Source organism: Pelecanus crispus, chromosome 1, assembly GCF_030463565.1.
Source record: "Pelecanus crispus isolate bPelCri1 chromosome 1, bPelCri1.pri, whole genome shotgun sequence".
In the NCBI taxonomy this organism is placed as follows: domain Eukaryota; kingdom Metazoa; phylum Chordata; class Aves; order Pelecaniformes; family Pelecanidae; genus Pelecanus; species Pelecanus crispus.
The window spans coordinates 214845605-214868570 of record NC_134643.1 but is presented as its reverse complement, the minus strand read 5'-3'; the positions used below and the strand labels follow the sequence as shown (position 1 = coordinate 214868570).

General features: G+C 46.8%; 1 protein-coding gene across 1 annotated transcript in view; it reads left to right on the top strand.

Moving 5' to 3' along the window:
* Window positions 1-22290, top strand: part of AMOTL1 (angiomotin like 1) — a 68887-nt gene extending 46597 nt beyond the window's left edge. The window contains exons 8-14 of the mRNA XM_075717769.1: window positions 6200-6345; window positions 12803-12952; window positions 16671-16861; window positions 18166-18291; window positions 19702-19928; window positions 20648-20917; window positions 22187-22290. Coding sequence (XP_075573884.1) covers window positions 6200-6345; window positions 12803-12952; window positions 16671-16861; window positions 18166-18291; window positions 19702-19928; window positions 20648-20917; window positions 22187-22290 — 1214 coding nt within the window. The remainder of the gene's footprint in view (window positions 1-6199; window positions 6346-12802; window positions 12953-16670; window positions 16862-18165; window positions 18292-19701; window positions 19929-20647; window positions 20918-22186) is intronic.
* Window positions 22291-22966: the final 676 nt, after the last annotated feature.

Sequence of the window (22966 nt, the reverse complement as noted above, 5' to 3'; positions counted from 1 at the left end):
TGCCTGACAGCGTGTGGCTTCTTGTGTGTCCTGAGCATCTTCAGCATGCTTCCAGAAGGGTTTGACCACCTGGGAGCTGTGCAGTACCTTGCGGGCTTAAATCCTGTTGAAGCTAAATGCTGCATACAGTTGATCCTTCTGTTTTATTTACTGCACCAAGAGCTTCCTTGGAAGATGATATGCAACTGCAAATCCTTAGGTGGACAACTGGCCACCTCCATTAGCAGCGTGGTGTTCAATACTACTCGGCGTGCCTCGCTGCCAGCCCTGCAATGTCGACCGGCTGCTCCAAATGCAAGAGAGCCTTCTCCTAGCTCCCACCAGCAGTGACGATGCTAGCACGGCAACTTCGCTGATAATTGTGCATGTGTGCACAAACCAGAAGAGAATCTAATGATCTTTTCCATGACTCTCTTAGCTTTGCCATATTAGCAGATACCACAGGGGCATGTAGGTACTGCTGTGAATCCAAGGGCATGATCTGTTAAGAAAATAGCATTGCTATGTAAGTCTTGTCATCCTTGGGAAGAGTTCAAACGGGGTAAGTCGCACAGTGCAAATTGCAGACTGAGGGCTCCTGTCTTCGAATAGAGACAGCCTGGCAGGGTTCCCATATGCTGGTAACTGCAAGGGGGAGTTAAATCCCCAGGATGGACTGAATTTGAGACATTTTCCAGTGCATAAACACGCTCTGTGCTTCTACTGATAAATATCTAGTGATAAAACTTTGTGCTGTGCATTCAGCATATTACTGCTATCAATTCACAGCTTATGAACAAATATAGCTTTTCATATCCTATCACATAAGACAGGCTGGATGCTTGGAGTGTCTCCTGGCTAGGCCAGAGAGCTAAATGTTACCAATGCAATGCAGAGTGCTTCCAAGAATAGAAAAATGGGCACATGTAAAGCAGGTTCTCTTCAGTCATAGTCTTTGGGCTGCTGGGGCACATGCAGTAATGACCTCGATATCAGGGTATCAACCTAAAACACCCCTCTGAGACCCCATAAAAGGTTTTGCTTGGAAATCCTCTGTTGCTGGCTGCATTTATATGCTGATGTTTGTGAGTCTTCCCCAGGGGCAGACCATGACTGGGGTTGCACCTCACTGCCAACCTGGGGGTTTTGAAGCACGGTCTGTACCCTCCTCATGTCTTTTGATGGGATGCTCAGGCAGGAAACTGAGAGGAGAATGGGTGCAGCTTGTTTTAGCTGCCATGTGTACACTTGTCTATTGAGACTGAAATGGTCATTTTTAGAAGAAGAAGAAAAATGGTGCCTACAAGCACTCCCATCAGCTGTTGCAATTTTGTCATGAAACTCATGTTTGTTTTTTTCCTAAGGGTAGTAGCTTATTAAGTCAGATTAGTAAATGCAAATCTTAGTTTTCATTAGGAAAGCAAAAGCAGATTTCTAGTCTCTATGTTTATGGAAGACAGCCTGAAAACATGACCCTTAACACCCCCAACATAAATTATATAAAAAGACTTCAACATCATCAGGTTCCTAAAAGCTACCATTTTTAAGCCAGTCTTATGATGAGATGAAGAAGGAAAGATAAAACTCTTGAGATTTTTTTTTTAACACTCGTCCTTGGTAATACTGCAAATGCAGAATGAATAATATGGTAGAACTCCCTGAAGAAGAAGTCTGGCAAGGCAGGACATGCAGGAATCATTTCTCAGTTCCTCGCAGAGCTCTCCATTAGCAGTGCAACAGTACAGAGCGGTTGTGGAGACCGGAGGTGACAAAAACTCTTGTTCTTTGTTATAATAATGTGCAAAGCCAGGCTGCATGCCTCAAAGTATTAAGTGCTAGGCATTTGTACCTAAGAAAAATGCTATAGTTGTATTGGGGGTAGGAGAGAACTCCCAGCCTATTAGTTTCATGATAATTATGTCATGTTTTGTCAGTGAAAAATGTTCTTTTAAGGAAAGACATGAAGGAGCAACTGGTGAGGGCGTATGGGCCCATACAGGCAAGAGCCAGGCAGGAGGAGGCTGAGAGGTGCTATAGAAAGGGAGAGGCAGGAAGACTGAGGATGGTTTCAAGGGCGTAGGGCAGCGGGAAAGCTTATGACACAGCATAACCCAAGAAAAATTTGTTTTGGTGGAGTCTGAGAATTTTGTGTGTTTTTCTGGGATTTCTGGACTTACAGACACTCTGTCAGAGCAGGGGTTCCTCCAATGGGCTGTTTTTTCAGGTGTCTGAGGCAGATCAAGGCCTGTGCCCATCCACATGGCTCTGCACCCATTAGTGGGGATGCGTAGACAGTTTTGGCAGTGTGTTGGTAGAGCCGCATGCTTTGTGGGAGCGTGCAGTGGATGTGCCATGTACGACTTGTGCATATATCTCTGTCCCAAATATCCCAGGCAAAGAAATATTCTAATCGAATGAATCCAACCAAAGAAAGTGCTTACAGTAGATGTTTTTGAGAGTGGGGTTTTGGGCAGACTAAGAGCCATTTGGTGTTAAGACAGGAAATAATCAGGGCAGGAGCAGAAGTTTCAGGGGTGAGTGAAAGGGAGCTCCTTCCCCTCTCATTTCACAGCTGCGAGCTGCATGGGGGGAGGTGGGGAGCCGCTGCCCGCCCTGCACCCAGAGCCAAAGGCACAGGGTGCCAAAGGCACAGGGACCAGCGTCCTGAAGAAATGGTGTCGTATAGAAAAATGTGCCTGTTCTCTGTGACTTCCCCCTGCCCTCTGAAGGGAAGGGGAGTGGGAAATCTGATTCCAGTTTTCAACATGTGAAGGTCAAATTCTACCCTGACTTGTACTTCATGACATGCAAATGGAAGTGTCCTAACTGTAAATCAGACCATGCTTAAGCTGCCTGTGATACTTTGTAGGGTGACAAAAGCCATCATGAGTTTCGATGGAGATTCAGTGACTTCCTCTGACAACAGAGTATCAAACCTCTCTGCATCCCTGCTTAGGTCGATGACCACAAGTGACCATGTACCAAACCTTTTGTTAAGTATGTTGCAATTGATTGTAATTATTAATGCCAGTGCAGAATCCCTGTTAATCACCACGTGAGAAAACGGACTCAGGGACTTCAAGCATGACTCCCTGCAGCTTCTCAGCCTTTTCTTGGTGCTGGTGTGGTCCAAACTCCAGAGAGCTGTTGGGAATATGTCGTTTGTGAGCGAAACTGCAGGAGGAGAAGATTGCAATGAGCTGTGTTGTTGGCCAGGACGCAGGGGTTAAAGCAGCTGCTTCTTGTGAAGTGTGCAGGGTGGACCTGTGCTAGCTATAATGTGGTGTTTAGTTATGAGTGGCTTTGAGGGTCCACATTCAACTGATCTAGGTAAATGGTACGTTAAAAACATATTTCTTGTTTTTCTTTCAAGACTGATCAGATCAAAACCTTCTGTTAAGCATGAGGTCTGTGTGAAAAGCTGGGGGTCGCATTTGAGTCTAGTGAAGGGGTGGCAGAAATTGTATCTTTCTGTCTAATGTTTCTGCTTCAAAGCGGGGTCAAGACTGGTCTACTCTTGGTGTGCCTACCCAGCTTGACAACTCAAAAAGCCTGTTTGCGAAGCAGCAAAGCAGGCTTTTGGCTTTATCTCCTCTTTCTTCTACCCAGCCACAGAGTATCGCTGTAATGTCCTCGGTGTGTTGAGGTACAACAGTCAGAGGCAGTGGATGGAAAGCTGTGAGATTACAACTGTAAACTACACCAGAGCAGCCTTCTGGGGACTGTTCAGTAATGGGATGTAGCAGTGACCCACCAGAAAATAGAAATAGTTACTAGCTGGAGTCTGTTAGGTAAAAAGCACATGCCTGGGCAGAAGGTACATGCAAGTGTAGCTCAGTAAAACAGTATTTTTAGACTTTAAGGATACCTGTATGTACTTGAAGAGAATTTAAGGTATGTTCAGCAAAGACCTTCTTTACTAAACATTAATGCAATATAAGAAAGTACTTGTAAAATGTGCCTCCTGCATTTTGCAGGGAGAAGCTGACATGGAGAAGTGTTCAGAGCTGTTAAGTGAATTTTTCTTGTCAGCTTTCTAGTGTGTTCAGTGGTCATTTTGTGTACAGCATAATCTTGTCCTCCTTTTAGGGGAGGCTAGAAAATGTAATGCAGCAGAGAAAGCTGAGTCCTTTGAGTTCCTTGGATGAAAGTTGAACGTGAAGGTCCCAAGTCCTGTTTTTCTATGTGCTGTCCTCCTATAATACGGGTTTCAAATCTGGAGCACAGCAAGTGTGGTCCCAGCACGAGACGGTGGAGTGCCACAGGGCTGAAACAGCATTCGTCTTCCAGCTTCTTCGCCCTCTAATGAAATCAGCTACTTGATAATTTGCCCAGATTTACACTTTCGTACAATAGATATTAATGTTTCTTCTGGTGAATCTGACTGAAGTAAAATGTCTTTGCATTGAAGGAAGAGACCTGCATGTCCAATATAAAATTTCTTGCTGACATGGGAAGATTAAGGCCACATCATACCAAGATGGTTTGTGGTGGCAGTCAGCGGCACGGTGTGCACAGCACTCTCTGGGCTTTGCTCGTGGGCTTTGCAGAGACCAATATGCTGGTGCTGCTGCCAGGGAATGTTTTTGTGAGGTGCTGAATTCCTCCTTTTAGGATAAATGGGAAGACATCTGGGTGGGTTTGGGCTCACCTCGGCCACTTGTGCCTTGTTCCACATGGCTCAGCTTGTATGCATCTCACCTCGCTGCGGGCACCTACTGGTAGTGTGTAAATGAAACCTGTTCTCATCCCACCTCTAATTAAGAATAAGGCCCTTCTGGGGGTAGTTCAGGTCTGAAATGGGCTGGCTTTGGCCATGTGAAGTTTGCTGGCCCTCCTTAAGGGGAGGTGGATGGTGGCGCTTCCGGCTTGAGTGGACACACTTGGGTGGGACGGATTGGATATTAGGGGCAGATTTTCCACATTTTGATGGTTTTGGAGCAACTTTTCACTTCAGTTAAAAAATAATAAATTCTGTAATGCTGTGTTTAAAAAGTCAAAAATCAAAACAACATTTAATTGACGCCAAATTAATTTTCAGAGGAAATTTTCCCTCCTGGAGGCTTGCCAAGTGCTCTATTTTTGTTGTCATTCAGAACGAAGGCCAGATTTTGAAATCTCAGATTTCACTGAATGAAACCTCCATCCCCTGCTCCCTCCCATCATTAACTATTTGCGGTCTAATGTTGGGAATCAAGTGATTGGTCTGTAATACTTGCGTTCCCTGAAATGGCTTCTCAACACTGTCAGGGCAGAGAGAGATGGAGCTGAGCCTTTCCCCAGGCAGCTTGCCAACGAAGTCAGTGGTGGGCCTGCAGTTTGTTGCCAAAGAAAAAGATGTGAGCAAAGCTGACTGAATTTAGCCAGGGTTTTTTTTTTTTTTAACATTGTTTTAAATCTTATCCAAAAAAGGGATGATTTTTCAGCACAGAGGTTATCTACATGTCTTGCTCCTGGTGCTTTAAGGTGCTTAATAAGGGAGAAGCACTGATCGCTTAACTGAGGAGGACTGGAAAGTCACCCAGGGCCCCCACAGGGTTGGAATGCCTCCTACAGCCGCCCTTTCTCCGTATGGCCAGAGAAAGCCTGTTCAGATGCCTCCTATCTTGTTCTTCCTTATTACTTTCCCCTCTTTCTGTTTTCAAGCTGTCCAGCACAGATCTGTTTTATATTATTTGGCTTCTTCACATGTTCTGAATCTCATGATCTCCATCCTTGCAAATAAAATGGACCAGGCACGGCACAGCCCGCATCCACATGGCTGAGGTTTCTTGACCCTTAGAAAAGGGCAGCAGCATCCAAGCTGGCAGCTATAAACAGTCCTTGAAGTAGGCTGTCCTCAAGCAGGGGCTGGGCATTGTTGGGAAAGGAGTAGCTGGAGCAAGCAAAAATTTTGCTGAGGGAACATGCTAGTAGTTCAGCAGAATGGACAATTATGAGGCAGTGCTCAGGTCTACAAGCTCTGCTAGTGCAGATGCAGCCCAAGCTGCCACTCGTTTCTGCTGCTGGCGCTTGCGTAAGGCTGGGCATTGAGGGACTGAGCCTTGACGGTAGAAAATCCTGGCCCACTGTGTCTCAGCACTGTGTTGTAATGGTCCCACTTGTTGCTGCTTCACATAATTTTTGCTTTTCTAGGGATGTGGCAGCTTACCTCTGGCACGTGGCCCAGGGCCTGTGAGCTGTCCTCCTGGAGCGGCTCTTGTTCTTGTCTTTCTTCCAGACAAAGAGCACTTGAAGGAGAAGGAGAAGTTGGAGATGGAACTGGCAGCTGTGCGCTCTGCCAATGAGGACCAGAGGAGGCACATCGAAATCCTCGACCAGGCCCTAAACAACGCGCAAGCCAAGGTCATCAAACTGGAAGAGGAGGTGAGGCATGGGCAACATTGCTCTGCTCTGAGGCTAGTGGTGGCTCATGGTTAGGGCTTTCTCCATCCAAGTCATGAATCTCTTCTAGCCATGGTGTGGCAGGTCTTCCTGCTCCTCTGGCACTGGCTTTCTTATAGAGAAAATGCGTAGTTACACCATACTGAGCCAAACAAGCAAGCAAAGATGACCACAACCATAGATATTTTCAGAGCAGAGCCTTCAACATGTAACCAGGAGCAACACCAAACTCAGCTAGCTGGTGGTTGAGGTAATGGTAGGACTTAACGGAAACATCAAATAAAGAGCTGACTACTTGCTGACTTGGGACTGCCATACAAACATGTGATATTGTTGCATCCCATTTCTCCCCAAAGAATGCCAGGAGGCGTTTGAGTTGTGCACCGCAGTGCAGGGCTTGGTAACTTCACATCTGAACAGTGGTCTTAAAAAACCTGACTGATCTGGCTGGAGGCCGACCTTCAGACAAGGTCCAGAGCTACAAAGAGTTACAGGTTTTATGTGAGAGCTGGAAAAAACCTATCATACCATGACATCTTAGAAGTGCCATCTGTGCAAAACCCCCAAGAGGTCTTTAAGGCTCCTATAAGCCTGATAGTGAAAATAGGTATTCAGATGGGAAGAGAAATCCCAGGAACAGAGTGTTCTTCAAACTGACAGACAAGTACAGAACAATGTCTAGTAGCTGGAAGCCGGAGTTACACAAATTCAAAGTGGAAATAATGCTCAGTTTCAACTATAACTAAGAGTGATGTCAGTTCTCCATTATTGGAGGTCTCTGAATCTTAAATTTATTTTGTTCCTTAAGACCTTCAACCAAAAGGTGTGGATTTAATAACTAATTGAAAGTCTGTGCACTCTGGCAGATCAGGCAAGACTGTCAAACCAGGCCTTTTTGGCCCTAAAATCTCTATCCCTGTGACCAGCAAAGAGGGAGGATGTTTTATGGGGAATAAAATAAAGATAATCTTTACTATCTGAGTGGGCAGGTCATTGGTGAGGGGAAGGATGCTCACCTAGCAGGCTTGGGTAGAAGTTCGTGCTCTGGCACAGACTGCTGGCATGATCTTGGGCAGGTGCCCCTCAGTGCCTCATTTCCCACCTGCACCCTCCCCAGGTGGCTTGGGGGTGAATCCACAGGAGTCCGCTGGGTGCACAGATGCAAGGGGTCTTGTCAGGAGCAGGGAAGGTCTTTTCTCAAATACCTGCACGTAACTTAAGTGCAGTTCCTTGTCTTGGAAAGATGAAGGGTGAATTGACCTCAGAGATATTTGAATGCTCTTTATCAGGGTATCCAGCATGACAGACCCCCTGTTAGGCTAACTAATGGTTACGTAGAGTCTGGAAGGTTTGAGGTATTATATGTAAGTCCTCAAGGCATTGCTGTTTTGTTCCTGACCATTAGACCATTCTGACTTCCTATTTAGAAACATTTTAAAAGCTCCATTGCCTCTGGTGGATATACTCAGCAGCAAGAAGACGATCACATTAAGTTTAACTGCTCCCTTGTTAGTTAGACTAAAGCCTGCTTGCCATCTCAGTGTATTTGGGGCAGTCCCTTTGGGGTAGCTGCAGGAGCTAGTGTACCTTTAATGTGTACATAATTCACCGGACACTGTTTGCCTTAAAGGCAACCAGAGGTTTTCTATTTGCATTTCATTACAAAGTGGCTGAATAAAGGAATGTTTTAGGTGGCAACACCTGCTCCTACAGTTGCGGCATCACACAGAGGATGGGAAAAAATACGTTTAGCTCCTGCCTGCCCTGCAGACTGTCAGTGTGGTATTGGCAGGGAACACCGACTTGCTGAATACACGCCGCTGAAGGCAACAGAAGCATAAACACAGATTTCCAGGCAGGTGGTGTAAGAAGCTACCCTGTGCCTGCTGGGTTGTAGTAAATACATTTGCAGCCTTAGGACTCTGTCTCTTAAAAGCTTTGCAATTGCCAATTTCTAGTCTAGTCTTCCAACAGAAATGTGCCTCTGCTGGGGATCAGAGCTTGGATTTTGGATTGTGGACTTGTGGAGCTGAGGAGAGGATAAACGTTCCCCTCTAGAGAGCTGATAACCTCCTGCCCAGGGCATGGTAGATGTTGCAGAGGTGGTAACCTCCTGCCTGGGGCATGGCAGATGTTATGGAGGTGGTAACCTCTTGTGTAGGTCATGGTGGATCTCAGAGGTGACAACATATGAAGGTGATGCAAGGGTATTGGACAGTTTGTCTGTCAGAGCCCTCAGCCTGAGCAAACCCACGTCGACCTGGTAGTGTTTAACTGTTTTTTCATTCTAGGGGGAGTTTGAATGAATTTTATCCCAGCTGCTGTGTTTTAATTGTTTAAGGCAGTGTCATGCAGTTTGGGTGAAGTGCAGTTAATCTGTGGCTGCTGGCGTGTGCCCAAGCTCCTGTGTTCCCTTTCCCTTGCTTTTGGCCTGTTTCATCACTAAATCAGAGCACCTTTTCAACAGTCTCCAGTGTTCCTGGAGCTCAATTTGACACGTATACAGCACATATTATTGACATTTTGAACCTTCATCTTAAACCAGGGATTTTTACTAGAATTTGGAATATATTGAAGGAAACACAAAATCACTCAAATGAAAATGACTTTATTAACAGAGCTCTACCTCATGCACTGCTTTGTAAATCCACCCAGATTTCTTCTACCACCAGAATGTAATTAAGTTTAAAAGCTTTTTAAATCAAGGCTTGAGAAATAAGCAGTAGCTACTAAGTTGAATTAACATAAGATAGCGTACTATGTAAATCTACATTATCCTGAGTGCCTGCTAGTAGAAGGATTTAATTCAAAAATATGTAGGTGGTATTATCACCACATGTCATTTAGGAGTCTGCTGCTGGAATCATTTGTCTGGTCCATGCTTTGGATAGAAGACTGAATAATTGCAGAGGGTTCAGAAAACAGCTGTAGAATTTATGTGGGGCCCAGAAGCTGTTCTTTGTTGTGAACAATTAAAGTGAAGAGGTGGCTGAGCTCCAGCCCATGCACATGAACATGAAGAAGGGATTGCTGTCAGCCAGATTAAACGTTGCTCTTTAACATAAGAAGAAATAATGAGATGCAGCGTTTGAGCGCTGAAGCTGAGGAAATCGGGACGGAAATAAAGAGTTAGAGTAATTAACACTGAAACAGCCTACTTAGGGTGATAGTGGATTCTCCATCTCTTACAGTCTTTAACTCAAATCTCATATCTATAGGATAGATATTCTGTAGCTCAAACTAGAGTCATGTTCCTAGTGCAGATATTTTTCCAAGACCCACTCGTCTTTACTCAGATTTATTTGCTTGGATCATCGCCTTTTAGCCTTAGCTATTCTTCAGCTTTATTTTCCTAATCCCTGGGACAAGGGCAGTGTTCAGGCAAGTTTGCTGATCTTCTGAATATGTGAATAGTTTCATTAAATGGTTCTTGCTCTAGTAGATCACAATTTGGAAACAGAACAAGAAGTAATTTGCTTAAATTGCATAAGAAAGCCAGATTAGGCATTAGGGTAAAAGTTTTCTGGCAGTACAGGAAAATAAACCATGAAGTAGTTTGCAGGGGGAGGTTGTGGAGTCTCTACCCCTGGAGGGTTTTGTAAACAGATTATACAGATGTGCACCAGGTTTTGGGTAGAGTTGATCTTACCTTGCAGCGGGAGGATGGACTGGTACCTCTCCAGGTGCCATCCAGGTGTTTTTTATTTGAGTCTGTGTGTCTGTGAGGTAGTGGAGCTTAGTATCATGTATTTCTGATTGCAGTCCCTCTCTCTTACGGATGCATACTGAACTGACAAGCCCATTAATTTAAATGACAACATTTTGTACTTGGTTTTTTAAATGTGTGGGTGAATTTTTTGCTTATAAATCTACAGGCAGGATAGAAAAGTCAGAATTGGCTCAAGAACCTCCCTATAAATTTACGAATGTGGGAACTTGTCTTGTTGCATATCTCCAACAAAATTGTTTTCTAAGGCGGTGGACGCATGTGCATTGCCTCACCCACACAGGCAGAGGTGCACTCATGTGCAACCATGTGAACCCTGGGGCTTAGAGGGCTGCTGCAAAGCCAAATGCTGGCTGCTGTGGTATGGATGGACCCTCCAGCATCCGGCAGGACGTGGGGAGGATAAGGTCTGCTGCTGAGGAGGGACCCCGGTGGAGCCCCCCTCCCCTTAAATCCATGCGGGCGTGGCTGGGGGGTGGCACAGGCACCTTCCTACTGCCAAAATAGCACATTCAGCAAGAAGCCACTGCTGTGTCTGTCTTGCCAAGTCGTGAGCTCCCAAGGAATGCAATCTTTGTGCTGCTGCCAGAGACTAGTGGGGATTATAATCTCATTAATTTTCATGGAAAGCCCTGGGAGCCGTAAGCATTAGTCCGGATTACAGCAGGGCTAGGGAGGTCACGCTGCGAGTCGTCGGCTCTGGCTGGGGAGGTTTGTTTTGGCCAAGTTTTGCTTTTGCTGTGAACAAGCCCGTATTTCACTTCACCTTGTGACATGGATGGATTGAGGGTGACAGAAGAGGAATTTCAAGAAAAAGAGATTTTATTATCATTGTAATCTGTGGGAGGGGACCTAGGTGAATCCAGTGTCACATAAGTTAAAAAAAAAAAACTTCTTTGCAGCATAGGAGTCCTGGACTAAGCAGAGGACTCTGGGTGAAGGGGAGTCCCACAGAGCCAGGGGGACCCAGCATTGGTGTTTATTTGCTCTACATGCCCAGGAACAAGGCAGCAAACTTCTCACTACATGCCCTAGATATTTAGACACAGATATTTAGACACAGATATTTTGTGGCCAGGGCTCCTATACCATCATGCACATTGCAGTTAATTTCAATAATGATTTAAGTACTTAAAAATGAGGTAGGCACTAGGATATCGCTTTGGCCCTGGCCTTGCCAGCTCACAGCACCTCTCCAGCCTTCCTTATTTATCTAGTTCCCCAGTGTGAGCTGGGGTTAATGCATTTTTCTGCCTCCTGTTTTGCTTCTGAAAAACTTCAGGTCTCAAACAAGTGTACAAATAAATGAGGGAGACTAGAAGTCCTAAAGAGGATCTTAGTGATCATGGCAGTGACCTCGAGCATCCCCCATTAACCCCCAGGCTGCAGATGGGGTCCAACTGAGGCTTGGCAAAGTCTGTGTGATCCAGCATTCAAAACAAGTCACCCTCCCTTTTTGAGTCAGGGAGTAGTCAACAGTGTTTTGGGGTCTTTTGGGGTTTGTCCAGATCTTTCAGGGATTGCAGCTTCAGGCTGTCTACACTGTTGCTTTCTCTACTACAAGGCAGATACCTTTAGAAAAGTAAATTTATTCATGCTCGTGAAGGGAAAATTCATGACAAAAGGTTGGGGGAGAAGAGGGGAACTGGGTTTCCTAAGGTTGGGACTGCAGCCTGTGGGGAGTGTGGGCAGATCCCACTGCCACAGCCCTGTGGGTGAGTTTTTAGGTCAGCATCCACACTCCCCAGGGATGAGGACTGCTCACGGACACCCAGGTGTGCCTGGCCACCATGAGCTTGCCCCTTCTCAGTGCTAGATTTTGCCTGGGGGTCAGGTTTCAGCACAGGCTTTGGTGCCCATACCAGTGCCCAGCGCAGCTGATGCCCAGCATGTCCAGTGTCTGCAACCTCCTCTCCTCAAGGGCTCTCAGGTGTGCCAGTTCCTACCGTGACCCCCAACTGCGATACCCTGTGGTGTCACTGAGTGCCTAGGGGCGTGGTGGGAGGCCAGAAGAAGTGGGGATAGCTGCTAAGTACCCTGAACATCTGCAGCCCACTTGCAAATTCCTTTTGGGGTATGCTGCTTGAGCAATCTCTGGCCATAAAACCCTGTATTGCAAAATCCTTGTGTCATGTTTAGCCCTTCAGTAATTGCGTTATATGCATAAGGAGGGCGCGCTGATAGCTGCCAGCACATCTATACATCAGCATGGCCAAGCCCGTGAGCAGGATAGAGCAGGTGGAGCGCTTCTGGCTGCTGGCACTCCGCTTGTTCCACCTGCATTGAACAGATATGCAGCATTGAAAAAAAAAGACTCTGGGTGCAGAGAATGTGCCAGGTGCCACCAGTCGATAAAACCCACTGAGATTCCTCTTAGCTGAGGCCAGTCTATGTGCTTGCCCGAAGAGTATCCACCAACATGATGGCTCTTGCTCAGAAATGGCCAGGGGGTTTCATGGGTACCAGATCCCCAATGGGTGGGAGATCTGGGCAGCGTTCCCCCCAGAAAGGGTAGAGCTGCCCGAGCAATGCCCGCTGTGCCTTTTCCCTGCCCATCAAAGGGACACCATCCTTCCCCTGGAGAAACTCTGCAAAGCAAACGGCCAAAGCCATGCTTGCGCCCAACGTGCACCTACAGGCGCGCAGGGGTCTGGGTGGCCCAGGGTGGGTGTGCGGTGCCCCCCGGCGCTGCTGACCCCCTGTTCCCCGCAGCTGCGCAGGAAGCAGGCCTACGTGGAGAAGGTGGAGAAGCTGCAGCAGGCGCTGACGCAGCTGCAAGCAGCCTGCGAGAAGAGGGAGCAGATGGAGCGGCGGCTGCGCACACGCCTGGAGCGGGAGCTGGACTCACTGCGGATGCAGCAGGTGAGGACGGAGCGGTCTGTGCGGGACCCCAGCACAGGGCTTTCGGCATTGCTTTTAAAGAAGGACGGTAGCTTGCAGCCCTGCCAGGTGCCATCTTGCTTTTAGGTTCAGGTCATTGGGCTTTCCACCTAAGCCTTTCCTTTGGATGAGGTTATGGATGCCTCATCACTGGAAGTGTTCAAGGTCAGGTTGGACAGGGCTTTGAGCCACCTGATCTGGTGGAATATGTCCCTGCCCATGACGGGGGGTTGGACTAGGTGATTTAAAGGTCCCGTCCAACCCAAACCACTCTATGATTCTGACTCCTGGTTTTCAGCAGAGGATGGGGGAGCTCCACAGTGGGGCTGCTGGATGTGGCTGAGCCCTGCCTGCTGTGGGGCTGGGAGGTCCTGGCCCTGCTGAAGGGTGGGCAGGGCTCTGTCCCTACGTGTCCCGCCATACCTGCCAGGGGAGAACGTCCTTCCAGGTTTTTCTCCAGCAATCATAGATTGTGCAAGATCAGCTCCGCACTAAAGGAGAGGAAGGGTGCACTACACATGGGTGTGAGATTGAGCCCACAGATTTTGGCCGATCTTGTATTGAAAAAGCAAGGTGGGATGATGTGGGATTAGGTGGGAGCAAGGGCTCGGTCAATATTCTGGACAGAGATGACTTAATCGGTTCACAGAAACATCTGTCCATAACAGATCTGGAGACAAATCATAGAATCATTGAATATCTCAAATCAGAAGGGACCTATAAGGATCATCGAGTCCAATGGTGTCATCATCTTCAGACAATAAATTATTTAAAATCACTCCAGTCCGGACTGGCTAGAAGTGTAGTTTTGCATTTCTGTCCCCTTGGTTTTTTGGCGGCCCTGTGTCCTCAGAGGGATAGTGTTATGCTTGTATTTTATGCACAGTTATTCCTTTGGGCAGGTAACCTGGTCTCTCACATTCTTCTCCATCCCCAAGTCCCAAAGTCCAGTCATCTATGAAGCAGGGGGAAAGAAGCGTGGGGAGGTTGCAGGGAGGATTTCCAGGTTACAGCCAGCACTGAGTGCCAAATACATGGACACTGGCAAGCAGATTTACTAAGTGTATCAGAACACCACTTGGCGAAAAACCAGCAAGATAAGCAAAGCATGATGCTCTTGTAACTCTTGAAGGGCTCACTCATTTCTCTGTCAAGGAATGCATCTGCTGCAGTAACCATTCCTTATTTATGAGCCATTAGTGGAGACCAAAGCAGCTGTTACACAGAGCTTGTGCTGCCAGAAAGTAGAGGGTCTGATCCTGCTGGAAGGATGCGGCTGGGAAATAGCTCTATGGGCAGTATCAGTGGTTTGCAGAGTCATGAGGTGGCCAGACCTGAGAGCATCTCCTCCTCACTGGCAGCCCCAGGGCAGGGCAGGTCCCTCAGCATCCCTCCAACAGCATCACTGTCACTGCTGCTCCCTGGAGACCCTCCCCATAAGTCTTGGCTTTTCCTTGCTGCCATATAAGTACGTTAAGGCTTTCTTGCCCTGTCCCCCCCGGGCTTGCTGTTCCTGTCTTCTTCCAGTAGCTCTTCTCAATTACCCCTTAGCCTGCTCTCCTCCAATTTAAAAAAGAAATTAAAGGGGGTATGACATGCTAATGCTGGTGTAAATGAAAGAATATTTGAGAAAATACAATTAAAATTCAAGTGAAGGTAAAACTAGAACTAGAAGAGGTTTTGTTCTCTGGGCTGGAATATAGGGACAAATCAATATATTAAGTAACTGGGATGGACTGTTGATAAATTCCTTGTCTTGGGAGTTCAGGCTACATCTGTTCATTTTGGCAGAAAATGCCTCTGTAACTTACAGATTGCTTCATTGTTAATTTTTTTTTTTGGCACTGTAATGAGCAACTGCATTTTGGGTTGCCATGGTTCTCAAATGCCTACACCAGTTCCCTCTAACAAGTTTTCAGAAGAAAGATGCTCTGACTTCACATCTCACCTATCAGCTTTGAGAGGAGACTTTGGGGTATTTTTTACTATTTATACTTTTTGTTTTATGAGCCACAACCCTGCAATGAATCATGTTGCTTCAGGGTGCCCCAACTTTTTACTTCAGAGCTCTCTTCTCTGAGTTATCAAAGTCGAAAATATGAAATATTTTCTCATCACAGAGGAAAAAAAGAGCTTTTTTCCTCCTTTTTACTGGAGTCAGTAGAGATGCAGCACACAAGGAGACAATGAGCCAGAGTATCCTCTCTTCCTGACTTGTTGATAACTGAGTCCGAATGGCAATTCTTCATTATCACTAATGCATGAGCTAGGACCAAAAAAAAAAAAAAAAATCCTTTGACTTAGTGTTGCAGGCAGAGCATGCAGGGCTGGCAGAGGTTTTGACTAGGAATGAAGACAACAGGCACCCACGGTGTCCCAGGGTGCTGTTTACAGACCAGGGATATTACCTTCCTGTCAGGGACTGGACAATATTTGAAGTGTAAGTGCTGGTTTTTGCAGGAGAAGACTTGCAGCCATTGCTCCTAAGGGTTACTTCATATTGTACTCTTCCAGAACGCAGCTTCCAAACACTTTACTGCACCAAAATCAAAGGCTGCAGCCCTCCCCTGGTATCTCTCGTTTCCCATAAGCAGGAGATAAGTGTCTAGAAGGAGGAAATGTGGTTTGGAAAATGGAAACGATTGCTGCAGCCCTTGCTCCGGTATGCTGGTACTGCGCCAGGGAGCCGCTGGTGGAAGCTCGTGGTGTAGCACGGATGAGAAGCCGGTGCTCCCAAGACACCGTTTCCCTTTTAACATAGTCCCACGCACCATGGAATGTAACAAATCTCATGCGTTTTTTTATGGAAAACAACATTTACTTCTACTGACTTCTCCCAGAGCTTCATGCCTCTCCCCCCAGTGTGGGCTCATTCCACCCAAGCTCCCCTGAGCTGAGGGCTGGATCTCCATCATCCTCCACTCTTGACCAGCAGTGAGAGGAGCTCAAGGCTACCTGTGCTGCTTAGGTGCTTTAATTAAGTGCCTGTAGCTGGGTGGGATAAATCCTGCCTGGGTAAGTGCTTTCCTTGCAGCATAGATGCAAAGGGTTATGCACCCATTGCTGCTTGTCAGCATCCCATGGGAGCCACCCTGCAGTGCCCGGGGTTCTTCTGCCCCTCCGGTCTGTCGGAAAGTTACCTGCTGCGCCATAGAAAGCATCTCCTGAGGGCACATGAGAACTAATGTGCCAGAAGACACGGGCATAAATCCATGTCTGGGGTGTTTTCCCAGCTGCTGTTTTAAATAGGTTACGTGCAGCTAGGTTACATGTCACACTTCTGCTTTCATATATATAAACCCTCTGGTAATAACTGCCTGTCCATACCAAGTACTGCCCAGCCATGTGACGAAGTCCCAGCAAGAATGTCTTGTAAAGCTTCATTGCCTCTTTTCCCTACCAGCTTTTTTTCCTACCTTTTCCCCTTCCTTGGGGTATCCCAATAAATCCCTGCATATCCAGGGAGCAGCCAGATCCCTGCTTCTGTCAGCATGGTCCGGAGAAGCGTATGCTGGGCTTGCACACATGGACAGCCTGCCTGTCCTCCTGCAACACAGGGGGTTTAAGCCTGGGGTTTCCCCTCGTCCCTGTCAAAAGACATGGGGATGTCTTTGTGAGCTCCAGAGAAGACATGGGGAAAAAAGGGCCAGTAGCTCCCATACTTGGCAGGGGGTGAATATCTCGCTGTTTCCACTGGCAGAGGCAGGGCAGCTACCAGGCGAGCAGCCTCCCGGAGCACAATGCCCCGGCCCTGATGGAGCTGGTGCGGCAGAAGGAGGAGAGGATCCTGGCCCTGGAAGCTGACATGACCAAGTGGGAGCAGAAGTACCTGGAGGAGAGTACAATCAGGCACTTTGCCATGAATGCTGCAGCTACAGCTGCAACAGAGAGGTAAGATGTTGCTGCAGGCGGGCAGCCCTGTTCGCAGCAGAAAGCATGGGGGAATAATAAGGAAAATAATATTTTTTTACGGCTGGATTTTGCTTGCCTTTCCCCACTGAGTCGTGCCATCGGGGTTAATGTACCTCTCTGTGGCATCCTGCCAGTGAGATACAACAGTTAGTTAAGACAGGATTTGCCCTTCTGACCGGGTCCAAAAGTTTATCAAATCCAGGCACCAGACTCAAGCCATGGCCTCAACAGCAAAGTCTCGGGCTGCCAAATTGCACAGCGTAGGTGAGGTTGCTCCCCACCTCACCGATGGAGCAAGGAGGGACTGTTGCTGTATGGCTGCATCCATCCCATGGTTTGCAACGTGGTGGTTTAACCTAGTTTTAAAAACCTATAACGAGGGAAATTTTGTTGCCTAAGTACCCTGTTTCACCACTTCATTAAGCTTCAAAATAAAAAGGTTTTCCCAATAGCTAAGCTAAACCTCTTTGATTGATTCTTGTCCTTCCCAGGTATACATGATGAACAACAGATCATTGTTGACGTTGTAACAGCCTTGTAAATATTGGAAGACAGATACCCCTGTTGTATCTTTCCTGGCCTGAACTAACTTACTTCCTTCAGCCATTCCTCACATGTCGTAGTGTTAACCCCTTCCCATTCCCATTGCATTTGCCTGGACTGTGTCCAGTTTGTCTGTGTCAAAGTGCGGCGCCTAAAAGCACACAAGGCACTGCAGCGAGACTTCCCAGCAATGAGGAGGATGGGATAATTAACTTCTCGCCCCAGTTTCTTAGAAGCCAAATCCTCTGAAAACATGCCAAAATGAGATTTCCCTTTGAAATGCAGTTGAGTGCATGACTCGGGATGATCCTTTTCTTTTGTGCTCCAGTCTAGGCAGCAATTCCTGTGCTATTTTTCGCCTTCCAGAGTGTGCAATTTTGTTTCTAATTTGTGATGTAGCCTTGTTGACTTGGGACCATTTCCCCAGTGAGTGAGTCCTTCTGATGTCTGACCCTGTCCTCCAGGACGATTGTTAGCCCCAGGGGGTTCGCCCACAATTTTAGCGTGCAGTCTGTTCCATCAGCCCAGTTATTTAATGGTCTTAATGACTAAACCTGAGCCAAGAGTAGACCGCAGGAAGGCAACCCAACGCCAGATAGCTGTCTGCTTGACAGGCAGCCATCAGAAGCTTGCTCTTTGAACGTGGGTTTGAGGTTTTCTTTGCAAGGACCAATCTCACTTGCAAAAGCTGCCCTCACGTTCTCAGAAGCCTGACTCACCGTGTTGAACCACTTTGCCAGGGACACCTCGGCCCCGAGCCACTCACGCAACGGCAGCTACAGCGAGAGCGCGCTGGAGGTGCGGGGCTGGCAGGAGGAGGAGGAGATCGTGCAAGCCAACCGGCGCTGCCAGGACATGGAGTACACGTAAGGGGCTGTTGTGCCATAGCTGCTCATCGTGGAGTTTGGGCTGGGTTCGGATAAACCAGGATGCCTTTCTGTTCCTTCATGCATGCCTGGAAAGGATGGGCTTAGCTTCACTTTGACTTAGTTTTGCTCTTCAGCATTAAAATGGGGATTAAAGAGTTTCTGTCATTAGATAACTTCCTCCCTACCTTCCCATTAAACCTCCTCTGTGCCAAAAAAGACCTTCTTACAAAACAGAGGCTGTTCCACTATTAAAAGTAGGTTGGCATATGAGGAAGCGGAATGCTTGTTTAATCTCAGTGAAAATCCCCTTCTGGAAACAAGAGCATCTGGTTGTAAAAGCTGAAGTTGTAATCCCACTCCTACATAATCAGCAATGCGAGGGCTTGCCTTTGCCTCGCTCTTCGCTCCTTGCCTGCTTATTGCTCTTTCTAGATACACTAAGTTTCCCACATCCAAGTTGTGCGACTGTCACATTGGCATTTAGGAACAAACCTGCAAAATTTAGCACCACGAGCACCACTAAAAACGATGCATTTACAAGTAGTAGAAGATGTAAAATAAACTTTTTGGGGCACAGGCAGCCAGTGTCAGAATAACTTTCATTGTTTCAGATACTTCTCCATTTTCAGCACACAAGTGGACATGTGGCCGTGTAGTTCAATGAGCGTTAGACCTGGGCAGTATTTTTAATCCAGACTTTTTTCCTGGTGAAAAGTGTCCTTTTGATGAATAAAAATCCCATGAGAAAGTTTGTGTATCCCTCTAGATTTTTACTAAAAAACTATTTAAAATCTCTTCCTCAGTGCTGGCTTCCACACAAAAACACTGGTCTGCAGACACTTTTATAAAAAGGTGTGTTTGTTGCTTGTGGAAAATATCAGTGATTGTTTTTACTGGGTTTGGTTTTTGTTTTCCACTCACAGATGCAAGCTAATCCTGCTTCCAGTGAAGTAATGGGGTTTTGCCATTGGCTTTATTAAAGATAGATTAAGATCTTGTGTTTTCATTGCAAATTAGACATCTGATTATGAAAACTAACACCAACATGAAGTTACTAGCTATCTCCCTTGTACCTATAGGTTTTTCAGGTGTGGAATTTTAGCTTTCACTGCTGCACAAAATGCAGCTGCATTGGACTATATATTGTACATCACAGTCACGCTATAGTCATCTGGCTGTCATACTGTACATGTACAATTATTTTTTTTAAAATATGGTTTGTAGTCTTTCAGTATGATTTGGTGTTAATCATTCCTGGAGAAAAGTCTCAGATAATCCTATTTTTTTGTGATTTGAGAGTCTTCAGGGTATATACCTGGGTCCCATTCCGCTGCCCCAGGGTGGGGAGAGCTGCCTGTATAAATGCTTCTTCCATTTCCTGTAAGTAAGGCATTTATATTTTGACAGAATAAAGAATCTCCATGCAAAAATAATTGAGAAGGATGCCATGATCAAGGTCCTTCAGCAACGGTCACGGAAGGACCCTGGGAAAGCCGACAGTGCCAGCCTGCGACCAGCTCGGTCCGTCCCCTCTATCGCTGCTGCTACGGGCACGCATTCGCGCCAGACCTCGCTCACTAGCAACCAGATAGCTGAGGAGAAGAAGGAAGAGAAGATCTGGAAGGGAAGCATAGGTGAGCTCAGTCTTTGCTTAAGCTTTGGCTCATCTATCACTTCGTCCCAATCCTTCTGCTTGAGCTTAGCAAAACTGACCGTGGCCGTGGCACACATTGCTCCAGTGGCTCATTTCCAGAGCACTTTCTGTGGGAAGAACATGTGTCCTTGTGCTGAAGTAAAAAATTAGTCATTTTTTTAACCTTGCATTGTATGTTAATTATATCTTTACTCATATTAAATCATTCTGCACTGATTATAGAAAGCTATAATTGGGGAAAGCCTACCAGAAACAAGCAGATGATGTTTGCAACTTTGTGGGAGTAAATAACAAATTTGGGCTAGAAAAAAAAAACTGGTTAAACAAGAGGGTGAGCATCCCTTTGGGTAGGAGCACATGATGTGATGCAGCAGCTAAATGGGAAGGTAAGTGCAGGACTGTGGTTTGGAGCTGCATGGGACGGGGTATGGAGGTGTGTGAGGCTGTGCTAGGCATACCACTGGGACGGGCATGCAGGAGGGGATGCAAGAAAGGGCAACTGCTCTCAAAAGGCTGGTTTTGTGGGAAAGTACCATGTAGATATCAGGAGAAGAGCAACAGGCGGTGTCAAGGGGAAAAGCTAAGCCAAGCTAAAGGGATGGAGACATATCCAGACCAGCGCCTTGTAGCTCTGGCATGGGATGGGGGGACAGCACTTACGTTTGAGCTGGGATGTGACTGACCACCACATGTTTTCAGGGCTGCTCTTGGGGAAGGAGCACCATGACCACCCATCGGTACCCTCGCTGCCTCCTCCGCTGCCCTCCTTGTCCTGCATGCCCATCCCGGCACCAGCAGCCTCCCACACGAAGACGGGCAGCAAAGACAGCAGCACCCAGACGGACAAAAGCGCCGAGCTCTTCTGGCCCACTGCTGCCTCCTTCCCCGGCCGTGGACGGCTGGGTACCACTGCGTCACACAGCCCAGCCCCACGGCCCCCGGGGGCACGAATGGCCAGCGAGAAACTGGGTGAGCTCTGCCAGATCCCCGCATCGGTGCGAAATGCCAGCACCCCCAGGGCTGTCAGCGGATCCCCAGAGACACCCCAGTGTTGGTGGAGGGGAGTGATGCCTTCAGAATTTTTAAGGTGGTGGGGAAGTTTCTTCAGGGAAACTAAAATCATAGCAGGAGAACTTTCCAAGGTTGTCTGGTCTGGCTTTGCAGAGCTTTGTGTTCAGTAGCTTCTGTAAAGCTCTGCTTGCCTGCGGCGGGTAGAGTTTCCAACAAATGCAATCATTCATGCTGCCAAAGAGTTTCACACCTTGAAAAAACTCCATACCTGCTCACGTACTCAGACCCTTCTTTTTTTTGTAAAGGAAACCTGGGGGGAAATAGTAAGGAGAAAGTGGAGATGTTGGGGACAGGGGGGAAAGAAATACAATTTTTATTATTTTTGAAAGGTGGAAACTGCTGGTTTGCAGCAAGGGAGACATTTATTTTACGCACATTATTTTGAAAAAGCCGGTTTCCTACATATTCATCTTGTCTCAAAAGCAAGCCTTCCCTCTAAAAACATGCCATGTATTATTAGTAGGGCTGAATATCACTGACTCCTTGAAACTCTGGATTGCTGTGTTTTGGGCAGTCCAGATCAGAATTTGTTTCCAGGTACTCTTAAAATAGCCTTTAAAGCTATTCCTGCTTGTAAGAAATTAGAGCCCTTCTCCCTGAATTGCACTTTAAAGAGCTATGGTGATGAAGATAGGCACCTAACAACATCTATCATACATTGTGATAATTGGCCATATACAGTCTCTTAGTGCATCCCACTGGCAAAGTAATACATTTTAGATTAAACCATCTACCTGATTAGTTGTGTACTGCCTTCATGATGTTTTAAACTCCTTAATTTTCTATCTGAGGCAGAATAGGAGCATACATGTGGAGAGCTACCATGGATCAGATGACAAGTAGTAACTTGGTAAAGTGATGTAGACCTTTCACAAATGCCTGTTTCTCTCTAGGGCCACAGCTAAAGAGGTGCTTTGGTCTGTATCTCTTAAATACCGTCTTTACACCGGCCCTTGGGGTCTGTGCACACCAACACACCTACTGTCATTGTGCAGGGAACTCAGCATGGCATGTTCTCAGCCTCCTGATCAAATTTCGCTTTCAGTATGTAGGACATACAGTTAGGATGTGCTCCACCACCACTCAAAAAAATGTTTTTATATATCCTTTGAACAATTTGCTGTTGAATTTGAGCTGAAGACCAACTTTCCCTTCTTCTCATTGCAGAGAACTCAAGCCACGGGAAGCTGCCCGACAGCAAAGGCAGAGTGAGCAGCTTGCTCCATAAGCCTGAATTTCCAGATACAGACATGATGGAAGTCCTTATCTGAGCAGAGGATGGTGTCTCTGGGGTTTTGTGTGCGTACAGCCAGGTCCAAGATGGTCCTCGGTGTGCCAACCTTAAAAACTAACCCTGAGAGTTTGAAGAAAGATAGAGAAAGTTTGTGCCCGAAATGAAGCTTGAGTCTGATATGTTGAGACTTTGGACCAGGCGAGAAGTCAAGAGCGCTGAAGAGGAGCAATGAAATGAGTATCTGGGATTTTCTGAGCAGAAAGGGGCATTGTAAATGGAATGTGGCATGGGAAGGGGATCATTGAGAGAAAAGGACACTGCATTTTCTGGTGTGAAGAGAAGGTAGCAGAGTTACAGACTGGGTGCAAACTGCTGCTTTTCCTGCCTCTCTGCAGCTGGGACAGGGAGTGAAATCCCAGTTCTTTTAAGGCCAGAGGGAGTTTCTGAGTAACCCAGGAGAAACTTGCATCTTCCTCAGTATCACTTCATTTCTCAAACGTATTCACTGCTTAATTTCAGTGAATAACTGGTCCGTAGATGTGCATGGCAGGTTCTTTTAAGTATTTGTTTGAAGTGGTGTGGTGTGGTTTTCCTGGGCAGGCAGGTCAGGTGCCTCTTTCCTGGCTGGACAAGTGTTGCTCTTGGAGCTGGATTTACAGTGCAAATATTCGTGTCTTGCAACCTCAGAGCTTGCTGAGACTTCTTTTTTTGGT